At 43.3% G+C, this 12,660-nt stretch overlaps 1 protein-coding gene across 1 annotated transcript in view; it reads left to right on the top strand.

Annotated features, from left to right (window-relative positions):
- Positions 1-12,660, top strand: part of LOC131412840 (serotransferrin-like) — a 59,052-nt gene that overhangs the window by 26,603 nt on the left and 19,789 nt on the right. Inside the window, 7 exon segments of the mRNA XM_058552963.1 lie at positions 730-919; positions 1,457-1,472; positions 7,209-7,282; positions 7,285-7,455; positions 8,074-8,168; positions 9,024-9,101; positions 12,359-12,441. Coding sequence (XP_058408946.1) covers positions 730-919; positions 1,457-1,472; positions 7,209-7,282; positions 7,285-7,455; positions 8,074-8,168; positions 9,024-9,101; positions 12,359-12,441 — 707 coding nt within the window.

Raw genomic sequence — 12,660 nt, 5'->3', positions numbered from 1 at the left:
AAAGAGGGGCTGCCTGAGTATTCTAATCCGAAAGGATCCTCTACCCACAAATACCACCTTCCCCTCACCGACAGCTTCCTGTCTGTTGATTCACCATTAGTTTGCTTTTTTAACAATTAAGATAGCATATCTTTATCAGTCCTCTTAAGGTAAATGATAATAAGCATTTAGTGAACATTTCCTAGGTGCTAGATGGAATGTTAAAATTTTTGTATAATCATCACTTCACTTGTAATCTTAGGAAGCCTGAAGTAGTCAAGCCTCTTGCCCAAGATAGGATCAAAGATGCAGTCAGACATAAACTTCTCACAACTACCTGTATCACCCCTCATTGGGTGGCTCCCATTTAATATCTTCTTTGAAAAAACACTTTGAAGGGACATGTTTCTGACCTCTCATTTCCTGTAAGCAGCCCCTGAGAGATATGCCAAGAAGTGGGGAAGACAGATCAGAGAAGTCAGGAGTGGGTGGGTGAGTAGGAGGGAGTTCCCAGAGGGGTTGGGACCAGGATGAACCCTACAGAGGACTTTGAGGCCTCATGAAAATGTGGAGCTGGGGCCAAAAATGGGTGAATGCCAGGTGAGGGGTGTGGAAAGATCCCGAGGCACCCTCTGCAGATTCCCTTTCTTCCCAGAGCTGATTCCCAGCTTTCAGCATCTTCCATCACATCCATGTGTTCCCAGCTGTTCACTGCCACAGCTCCTCACACACTTTCTGTCCATTTGACAGATGTTGTTTGGAAAAACTGGAAATGCCTGCCCGGACAAGTTTTGTTTGTTCCAGTCAAAAACCAAGGACCTTCTGTTCAGGGATGACACACAATGCTTGGCCAACCTTCAGCACACAACAACATATGAATCATACTTAGGAGCAGAGTATGTCATGGCGTTGGCTAACCTGAGACAATGCTCAACCTCGAGTGAGTAGGAGGAACAGCATGGGAGAAGCTGCAAAGCAAACACAGTTGGGGTTCTGGGTGGTGGGTACAAAAGGAGGAGTGGGCTGTAGCTTCCAGGAGATGACCCATGGACAAGATGAAATGATGAGGGAACAGTGTAATCTCGGCATGTATGAAAGGCTGCCTGTATGGGCAGATGGTAAGGTGGACACAGGCTCAGGGCACTGAGGTAGTGAACTACCTGGACATGCAGAATTCCATGTTATTACTAAGAACAGTAAGAGGTTTATGTGCACGTGCCCATTGCTCTGCACTAAAATCCTTTTTATACAGAGCTGCGTTATCCAATATGGTAGCCTCTAGCTACATGTGGCTATTTAAGTTTAAATTAATTAAAATTAAACAAAATAAAAAATTCAGTTCCTCAGTCACACCAGCCACAATTCAAGTGCTCAATAGCTACATGTGGCTCCATATAGGTGAGAAAAAAGAACATTTCTGTCATCGCAGAAAGTTCTTTTATACAGCGTTGCTCTCGAGAACTTGAATAATGATAAGTTCTGGTTACTATAAAGTTGCCATACATACTACTCATCTAGAACACCAGTTTCCTAAGCATTAAAGTACAACAAAACATACTTTTGCACTATAACTATGTTGGATATCATTTAATCACTTGAAATCATTTGGAAGATGTGGAAGAATAACATGTGGATGTAGGGTGGTTATTCTTCAAATTTTGCGTGCATGTAAGTGAGCCATGGTCCTTAAAATACTGATTCCAAGGCCCTGGGGATACTGATTCAGCAAGTCTGTTCCAGGGTCAGAATTTCTGCATTTTAACAGCTGCCCCACATAATTCCCACGTAAGGAACATGCTTGTCCACGGCCACTGTTGGGGGCACCCAGGTTATATTTACCTAACCTGTATCCTCCATGAGGGTTTGTGAAAGTCTGGGTCTGCTGTTCTCTGCTCCATTCCCAGCCCTTAGCACAGAAACTGGTATGTGCCAGGTGCTTAGTGCATCTTGTTATGTTAGTTCCTCACCTGCCTAAAAAGGTCAGAGAGGACAGTCCTCCCAGGTTCCTTCCAACCACATGGACTCAGGTGTGAGAGCCCCGCCTATAAGACACAAGGTGGGGGATCATAAGGGCAGGGAAATCATGTTACCATCCTTGGTGCACGGCACTGCCTGGAAAAGCACAGGAGCTGTGCAGGCAAGAGGAGACGGCCACTGGGAGGATGGCTAGTCCACCCATCAGAAAAGCAGGGTCTGAATGCTTTTGTATCAGGCTTAACTGTTCATTCACTCAACAGAAAATAAACATAAGTAGATTCTGACTGTCCTACCTCTCTGCTCTGCCCCACAGAACTCCTGGAAGCCTGCACTTTCCACAGAGCTTAAAATCCAAGAGGTGGGGTCACCACCAGTTGGAGATGGGAGCTCACGTGACCTATAAGCTTCCCTCTGCTCTCACTCGCCTGAGTGGCTGCGTTCACAGCTTGGCGGTGGTACCTCTGCAGAACATAAAATAAAAATTATTGTTGGTTTTTTCTTTTAAAAACTTCATTCTTTCCTAAATATTGGGCCTGGAAGGATTTCTTTTATACTATCTGACTAAATACACGTGCAGCTGAGCTCTTCCTTCAGAGCTCCAGATTCATTTGATCTTTCCTACAGCTTTGGTTGTGGTGCCACAGCCACATCTCCTGAGTACAGTCCACGTAGGAATTCTTTCTAAAAGGGGCCTGTGTGGTTATTATAAAAGAATTAAGTGTATATGGCTGTGTGTGTGTGTGTGTGTGTGTGTGTGTGTGTGTGTGTGCACGTGTGTTGCTAGAGAAGGGGCAGGAAGGAGGATGTGGAGTGAGTCACTGAGATGGAGTGTTCAAGGGAATACCGAAAAAGAATACGGAAGATTTGTATATTTTAAGAATATTTTTTAGGAATTTTATCAGGTATACTTAAGGTCCAGTTCTAACTGGTTGGAAAAGTGAATCATTAGAACATCTTCTTGCTAAAAATCATCCTTGACCCCGACTCCATGGCAGCCCTGTCTCCTCCCTTTTTCAGTCGAGCTCCTGAAAGGTGGAGGCTCACTTTTTCCACGCCTCTCTTATTATTAGTGACTGAACACATGGAAATCAGTCTTCTGCTCCACTTGCTTCCCTGCAGCTACCCTGGCCAAGTGCTGACAAGGTCATTGCCCACTTGCCAACTGTGAAAACCAATTTTAGCTTCTTTCATTCCTGAGTCTGTTTGCTGCACTTGATACAGCTGACCACTCACTCTTCCTTGGAACTCTCCCCAGCCTCTCTGACATGCTAGCTCTCTGCTTTGGTTCCTACCTCCGTCTGTCCATTTGTGGTCTTACTGTGGGCTCATCCTGCCAGCGCTGAAATTGTAGGGAAATCTTCCTGGGGTTCTTCTCAATTCAGTGCTCTTCTCACTCTTCAGACCCTCCCTAAGCAATGCTAATGGCTGCTGGACATCGACATCTATATCTATAGTTCTGACCCCTGCCTCCAGCGTCCCCACACTCATATGTCCTCCTCCCTATGCATCTATACAGTAGAGTGTTCACAGCAATTAGAAGTCCAACAAATCAAAAACTGAGGTGATCACCCTGCTCCTTCCCTCTTCTGCTTCCCTAATGCAACTGTTGTTTCCTATATTTCACATAAGCTAAAGATATAGTCTTCTATCCACTCATAGGAGCCATAAACCAAGAAGCCAAATTTCAATTTAATGTTTTCCGTCACTCCACATCCAGTGTCAGCAGGTTCTGTTGATTCTGCCTTCTAAACAACTCTCCAGTTGGCCCCTTTATTTCCTAACTCCTACCACAGCCACAGTTTACACTCAGGGGGAGAGCTACAGAGAGGGGGCTTCTGGACCCAACAGTCCACATCCCTCTTAACTTTCTAGTATCCAAGGAAACAGGGCTCTGGGTCCACGTTACAGTCAAGACCTAATGTTGACCTTCGTACACACAGCTCTACTTCACTTTGAGCCTATCAACACTCTGTCTTATTTAATATTCACCTAAACTCCCCCTTACCCCAAATCCTATAATAACTCTTCCTTTTCCTTTGTTTGGTGAGATGCCCCATGGTTCCCCTGGGGGGTAGTCTGTCTTGTTGCAATGAGTCAACAAACCTAATTTTGTCATCAATGTACTGAGTACCTACCACGAGCCAGGCACTGTTCCAGGGACTGCAAATACAGAAGAGCATCCTCTAGTCTCTTAAAATAATTTCGGTTTCCTTTTGTTTATTCCTCTCTGTAGACTGCCTTCTTATCAGTATATACGTACAGAGAAATGTATGAAATAATGTTCACCAGATACTATGGTATAAACATGGAGGTGATTTGTGGCTTTCTTCTTCGATCTTTCATTATCGCTTGAGTTTTTAATATAAGCATGTCTCATTTTAATTCTTTTTTTAAAAAAATCCTCTAAATATATTTTCAAAGAAACAGAGTTAAAGAGATAAGCTAGAGTAGGAGAATCATACGATTGGTGTCCCTGAATCTGAAATAGTTCCATTGTGCTTTGGAGCTACTGGGAACAGGAGAGGAGGGAAAAATGTGTCTGGTGAATGACACATTTTAATTAATGGAAGAGAAGGAAAATTGTCTCCCTATGTTTGTTTTGGTGTAACTCTCCATCTGCTATTTGAATCAAGGAGTGGAACCCTTCCAGCAAGCAGCAGTCAATGTCTGCATGTCCTTCCTCTGCCTTCATCCCCACAGAGCCCCTGGAAGCCTGTGGTGTCTGCGAGGTGGAGATGTGAGAGGACAGAAAGCAGCTGATACCATCCCCTCCTGCTCTCATTTCCTGAGAATAGCAGCACCACCTTCTTACTTGAGAGTGGAAGGCATGCACAGTTTTTCTGCTTTCGTAATACCCAGGAAACAAATAGAAAAAAAAAAAAATATGACTGTCTTGTTAAACCCTTCTTTCATCATTCCCAAATTTCACCACCAAGGCAGCACTTTTTATTCACATAGCTCTGCCTAAAAATCCTTATACAGTTAGGGCAGTTATGGTAGGTGTTATCTATGTCTGGCCTTTCCTCCTTCCCTGCATTTTTAGTCCCTAACAGAGGAACCAATGGTTACTATAAAGGAGCTGCGTGTGTGTCTGTGTGTGTCTGTGTCTGTGTGTCTGTGTGTGTGTGCCGGGTGGTGGATACAGAGCAGGGGTCAAGACCATAAGAAAGAAAAGAAATAGAACGCAGTAAGATTACTATCAGTTCTGACAGTTTTAACTGATAATGCTAATCTAAAGTAAAGTAGTTGGTTTACTTACTTTAACCTCACATCCTAAACATCCTTCCTTAATCTGGAGTCCCTATTGCCTACCTCATCAACAAAACTCCTGGTAAACGAATTGTACTGTGGTAGAGCATACAGTTAAGCGTAAAGGAGGCCAACTGCCTGGGATCAATGGGTAAAGTACTTAACCCTGCTTCAGTTTGCCCTCTGTAAAATGGGGATAATGGGTCATTGTGAGGATTAAACAAATTAATAAATCAAAAGTATCTAGAACAATGCCTGGCACTAGCAAGCACTTATTAATGTTAGCAATTACCCTCATTTCCCACCCTCTTCTCCACCTACCACAGTCTTGCTTCCATACCCACCCCCCACCCCCACCCTTACCCTGCTGCTCCCCCTGAGCTCACTTTTTTTTCAGTCTCTCCTCATAGGAGCTTCTCTGTTGCAAGAGACGCTGCTGACCTTTTCCAGGACAGGTTTTACTCCTGTGTCACTGACTCTTCCTTCTTAGGCTTCTTTGTGGGTTCCTTTCTCCTCACTCTTCATGCTCTCCATGATTTTAATGACCACTGATTTACGTACGACTCCCCAATGAAAATCTAGCACCTATTGCTGAAACTTTACTTTTGTTTACTGTATCACCTGCTGGATATAAGATTTTAGATTTCCCAGAGGCACCTGAAACTCAATATATGCAAAAGAGAGGCAAGTTTCATTCTGGCTATGTCCCCAGCTCCAAAGTCCCTCCAACTGAGCTCTCTAATTCACTTTATGCACTCTGATCTTCCCAGTAACCCAAACCAATGGCTTCAGATGCAGTCTTGATAACTCTCCTTCTCCTTAACTCAGCATATCTAATTACTCACCACATCCTATATATTTTCCTTCTAAACATCTCTCAAATCTGTGCCTTCCTTTCCACACCTCCCTCCGTCCCTGGTTCAGACCCTGTGCGTCTTTTGCCAAAACACTGCAACAGTCCCCAGCTGGTCTCCTTGCCTCCAGTCTTTTCTCTCTCAAATCATAGTTCTCCATTCATCTGCCAATCACCTAGGTTATCTCAACTGAAACTTCTTATTGCATTCTGGATAAAGTTTAGCTTCCTCAGCATAGCACACAGTCCCTTCAGGTCTGCTTCCTGCCCACCTTTCCCCTTTCCTTCTTCATCTCCTGCCACTTCTGCCAAAATGACTCCCGCTTAACGACAGCAACTGCAAACTGGCAGCCCCCAGGCTGGCCACTTCTGGCCCAATGAGGTGTTTTATTCGGGCCACAAGTTTTTGAATGTTTTCCACAACTTGCTGAAATTTGAAAAGTGAAAAATTTCCCATAAAACCTGTATTTCGGGCTTCTCTTGAAAAACTGTCACAACTGGCCACCTTGGTCCTACACACCTGCCTCGCAAAGATGTGGCTGCCCGCTTTGGGCAGGAATGATAGCTGCAGTTTTCAACAGCCCCCACCCCTCCCATTGATTTTCCTCGTTGCTTCCCTTCCTGTAGATACTCAGCGGCAGCCCTGGATTTACAGTGTAGGGACCCTGCATTGCTCATTTTCTTCTGCACGGAGCACCCCTTCTCCTTTTACGCCTGCGGAGGCTAACTCACCCTTCGTGGCTCAGTGTCTGTCACTTTCCTCCAGGAGCCTTTCTCTGAACTCGTGCTGGACTAAGCGTCCCTTTCTCTAGTCCCGTATCGCACTGTACATCCTGGGTCACATCCCATGCCACATTATATTCGGAGGAAATGTTTCGGTAATACTTGAGTTCCTCACAAGACTCACCTCACGAAGGGAGCGACTGGAAATCCTCAGTGGAGATTTCTTGAGCCATTTATTTATTCATCATTCCCTCAACAACCATGAATAGGGCGGCAACATTTAGCTCATATCTTAAAGGATGAGTGTGTCACTCGCGAAACACCCGTGACTTCGCGCTCGTTCGGTAGGCGTCCAATGTCCCAGAGAACTACAACTCCCATCAGGACCTTCAGGATCTCGGCCCCCGAAGGAGGAAACGCAGCTTAGGAACTACCACTCCCGTGATGCTTCGCTTCGGACGCCTGCGCACAGCCCAGGGCCACGTTGCTTTTGCGGCGCCGGAGACCACGCACCTCAGCCATGGCTTCCGTGGACTCCCGGCGGGTGGGCAATGGAGGCGGTGTTGGGGGTACTTTCCAGCCCTACCTAGACTCCTTGCGGCAGGAGCTGCAGCAAAGGGACCCGACGCTACTTTCAGTCGTGGTGGCGCTTCTCGCGGTGCTGCTGACGCTGGGTAATGATGCGGCCGGTGGTTATGGCGGGTGCCGGGCAGGCGAGGTTCCGGGCTTGGACTGGGCTGGTGCAGATCGCGGACGCGGGGCGAAGGCACCTGGGGGCGCGTCTGGAGAGCGAGATTCACCCCCATACCTCCCTGCCCTCCTGCCTGAAGCAGCGGGACCAGCGCTGCGTTAAACGGGGTGCCCCGCGACTCCCGGAGTGACGTCCTGGCCCTTGGGGCACGAATTAGTCTTCCTTCATCGGCCCCTTTTATCCCCTACTTCCATTGCTCTTACTACCAAGACTCACAGGGTGTATACTCCAAGTTTGAGCGTCTTGTGTTTGCGAGCTGAGCTCTGGGGATCCAAAGTTAATAAGACAACATTGCACTTGAAGAGTCCGCAGTCGGGGTAGAGGGTGCAGACATAGAAAAGTTGACAGTTGATGGTGGCTGGCACTTGGTGGGGTCCCCAATAACAGCAATAAAGGTTTAAAGATGGTAATAACAATAAAAGTAAGTTCCAGGTGAATGAGGTGTTCTGTAGTAGACTTCCGTTAATGTCCCCACCCCAACCATACACGCATACTGTTGATAATCAAGGCATAATTTTGGTTGTTTTTCTCTATTCCACAGTGTTCTGTAAGTTCATCCGGAGCAGAAGGAGCAGTCAAAGAGCTGTTCTTCTTGTTGGCCTTTGTGACTCTGGGAAAACATTGCTCTTTGTCAGAGTAAATGCTTTGATTTACACCTCTCTTAAACTTGATAGGAAATTTTAGGGCATCCTGTTATTCCTGTGTGGTAATGGTTTATTTTGGAAAAGAGGCTGATGCTGACAAATTCGAGAGTTAATTCTTGACCTATGTGGGAGGACAAAAAGACTCTTGAAAAACTCATAAATTGGAATATCTTGACCATTTCTATTTTCTTGCACTTGCCAGATACTGAGGTTTAGCCCTTATCCTATTTAAAGTTTTTATGTAATTACTTTCATGCCATGGCTAAGGCTGCCAGAACAGCCAAAGAAATAGAAGACAGTGATCTGTATACCATATAATTTGTTGTGTAACAAACTCTTCTGAGAGCTTGTCAAAGGAATTTTTAAAAGGGTGATTCTTCTTTGACATATTGGTCTACTTAGGTTTCTTTTCGCTAATATTTATTTTTAATCTATTTAGTATTTTTAATTGTTTGTTTTTTGCTGCAGAGAGTAGCAGAGATTTTCTCCTTATTCTTTTTGAGAGTATAAAGTATTTCCCCTCCACTAAAGAAATATAATCTCTAATCATTTTTAATAATTAACAATGTTTATGGGAAATTGGTAAATTTGGCAACTAACTGTTTGAACTATTATTTGAAAATAATAGTCGTTCCCCCCTCCCTCATTGGGGAGAGGGGAATGAAGTTTGCAATTAATTAGATTTTTCTATAAGTAAAGGAGAAAAAAAATCAACATGGTCCTTTTCAGCTATTGCAAGTAACATTCATTTATTTGACCTGACACCTAGGAGAGTTAGAACAGAATTACTCTTTAGGTTTGCTATTTATATGTTTACCCTGATCTCCCCTGTATCGTTTTTTTACAGTTGTTAACAGGCCTTTACAGAGATACTCAGACTTCCATCACTGACAGCTCTGCTGTGTACAAAGTCAACAATACCAGGGTAAGGTGTTCCTAGAATGTTGGGAGTCTGACAATTATACTTTACTGTGGTGTGTCAGGAAAGGACACTTATAGGATGAATTAGTGTGAGGGTGTAGGTGCCATTCATAGCTTATTTTTAGTGGATAAATATAGTCCACGTGACAAATTCTGCTCTTGACCATCCAAGCAGGGGATTTAATCCTGCCCTCCCCTACTTTGTTGTACCTCATGCACACTGTTATATCACATTTCATTAGTTTGTTTCCATGTCTTTTTTCCAACTTTACCATGAGTTCTCAAGGGTGAGCATTAAGCCTTTTTCTTTTCATTTATGTTTTGAGTAGGTAATACGTGTATATAGGACAGAAATTCAAAAGATTAAAAAGGAGATTTGGTGAAAAGTAATTTTGCCTTTCCTGTCCCTACTACTGTCTTCTCCTTAGAAGTGGTAACTGTTACCATTTTCTTGTGTATCCTTTCAAGTGGTTTATGCTTATACAGACATCTCTATATCCTTTAATTTTTTTTATTTTTTAACACTCTGTTCTGCTTCCCTCCCCCTTTTTTTAAGTATTTTTTTGTGTGTGTGTGAGGAAGATTGGCTCTGAGCTAACATCTGTTGCCAATCCTCTTTTTTGCTGAGGAAGATTGGCTCTGAGCTAACATCTATGCCCATCTGCCTGTGTTTTATATATGGGATGCCGCCACACATGGCTTGATGAGTGGTGCATCAGTCCACGCCTGGGATTCGAACCTGCAAACCCCGGGCTGCTGAAGTGGAGCGCACGAACTTGACCACTATGCCACTGGGCCGGTCCCCCCTCCCTTTTTTTTTAAGTTTAACCATATGACTGATACAGCCTGGGTTTGTTTTTTGTTTTTTCTCTCTCATTTGTCCACATAGTGCTACCTGGTTGATTTATGAGTTACATAATATTCCATTATGTGGCTGTCCCATGCAACTAAGTCCTTATTTAATCAAAACCCTAGTAACAGACATTTAGTTTTGTTGTTACAATCTTTTGCTTTTACAAACAATGTTGCAATGGATAACTTAAAGAGTGTACATGAGTCTATTTCAAAAATATCAATAAGGAGTCATGAGAAGGACTTTTTTGTATGTATGAAGCTCCAGAATGTAGACAATGACTGCCAAGCTGATTATAATGCTTAATAAGTATTTGGTGAGTGAGTGGAGGGAAGGCTGGGTGGCTGGTTGGAGGGGTAGATGAATAGATGGATGAATTAGAATGGTGATCTTAGAGAACTTTTCCCCTTCTCCTTGGATTTTGCCTCCCACCCCCTGCCTTTTCTGATGCCTCCAGAACTAAACATGGTAAGCAAAGATAAAGAGATATGCTTTTAAATATCTTAGAGATTTTTTGCTTTTTTCAATAATGGCACTCTTTGTGGCCCAGTCCTTTTTAAACTCCCAAGATTTTGAAATTTCAGGTTTGGGAGATCTTTAATTCTTGGGGCGCTTCTACCAGACTTTTTAAGTGGGGTATTCCAGGGTATGCTTTAGACCTGTACTTTCCAGTAGAGTAGCCACTGGCCATGTGTGACTATTGAGCACCTGAAATGTGACTAGTCCAAATTGAGGGATGCTATAGCTGTAAAATACACACCAGATCTTGAAGTCTTGGAAAGAAAAAAAGAATGTAAAATATCATTAATAATTTCTTGATTTTTTTATTATATGTTAAAAGGATATTTTAGATATATTGGATTAAATATATATTATTAAAGTTAGTTTTACCTATTTCTTTTTATTTTTTTAATATGGCTATCGGAAAACTGAACATTACATATGAGACTTGCATATTTCTATTGAATATGTAGAACAATCCTCCCTTCATTTTTCACTCTTCTCAACGCCCCTTAGGTTTGAGATCTAGTCTCTTTCTCAAGATAGTAATGTTATCGAGCCAGCCCTGAGGGCCTAGCAGTTAAAGTTCAGTGTGCTCCACTTTGGCGGCCTGGGTTCGGTTCCTGGGTGCAGAACCACACCACTCATCTGTCAGTAGCCATGTTGTGGTGGCAGCTCACATAGAAGAACTAGAAGGACTTACAACTAGAGTATACAATTATGTACTGGGGCTTTGGGGAGGCAAAAAAAAGAGTGGAAGATTGACAACAGATGTTAGCTCAGGGCGAGTCTTTCCCAGCAAAAAAAATAAAAATAAAAAAGGAGGGGAAAAAAGATAGTAATGTATCTTCTGAATTGTTTATAGCGTGTGGTGCAGTGCTGATTATGAAATGTGGTAGTGGGTCCCAGCCTGAGGTCCCTGGACTCTTACCAGTATTTAAAAAAAAAAAACGGCGAATACACATGATAACTTTGCCCATAGGAGACTGCACAGACTAAGTGACAGGTCATAATGAATCCAGCTGTAGTTGTCAGATCTGTGCGTGATGCTGACTCCCTCCTGCTGAACAGTGTTTACGGCTGGCTGTGGATAAGGTAGAACATCTGAGGAATGATCCGTGGGTCTGATACATGTACCAGGGCTACATCCAAGAGTCTTACCGTTGAGCATAGCCACATCTACATTGAATCTGAGCTCAAGGATGAAAGCATGGAATGAACGGCACTTAGGTGGGTGCTTAATGAGTTTGCTCATTAGGGGCACAACCCCTCCGTGTTTCAATGATTGTCATGTGGATCAAGAATTGACACAATATTGACAGTTGGAACAAATAAATGGTGTGTCTAGCAGACAAATATTTAAAAATTAAATTACAGTGGAAATGTAAAAGAATGTTTGATTGGGGATCCCTATATTGGTAACATGCTGTATGATAAAGTGTAGGTTCTTGTATAGTTTGTGAATATTTGTTACTGTTTTTTTAATTACTGTTTTATTTATTACTGTCTTTTCACATGTTTTTGCTTTTATTCATCCTGGTGTATTTCCTCAGCCTCAGATGGGCCATACTTCCCTGACTCCCTCAGACAGGGTCAGACTTCTCATGTACCTTCAGAACATTGATAAAAGTTGTAATTTTCATTTATGTGTAATTTTACATTGTGTTGACCTTTCTGATTATGTTATAAGCCCTGTTAGAGCAAGGACCTTGTCTGTTTTGCTCACTGTTATATCCCCAGAGCCTCAGGGATATGATTTATAAATGGAAGATGCTCTGTGAACATTTATTTTACTCATTAATTAATTGGGCACTATTCTGGTACCTGAAATCTGATATGAAAAGTTGATGTTGTGAACACGAATCAGGATTGAAAGGTTAATGTAATGTTATTGCTGCCATCCTTAGGGCACTAGCCTGACCTTGATTGACCTGCCTGGCCATGAGAGCTTGAGACTGCAGTTCTTGGAGCGGTTTAAGGCTTCAGCCAGGTAAGTAGGAAGTGAAGTGCGCTTGTGTGAAATCTGTATATCGCGGCCACCCGCTATATATGGTTTGCTCTGGTGGTATTCAGGAGGCAGCCTGGTGTCCTGGATTACAAAGAGCATGAACCCTGTGGTCAGCCGTTTCTGTGTTGCAAGCCCACCTTCACTAGGATTTTATGAGTACTGTTTGAAAGTGTTTCTCATAGTGTTCAGAAAGTGTTAACC

Source organism: Diceros bicornis, chromosome 2 (assembly GCF_020826845.1).
Source record: "Diceros bicornis minor isolate mBicDic1 chromosome 2, mDicBic1.mat.cur, whole genome shotgun sequence".
Classification (NCBI taxonomy): Eukaryota; Metazoa; Chordata; class Mammalia; order Perissodactyla; family Rhinocerotidae; genus Diceros; species Diceros bicornis.
This window is presented reverse-complemented; position numbering and strand designations above follow the sequence as displayed.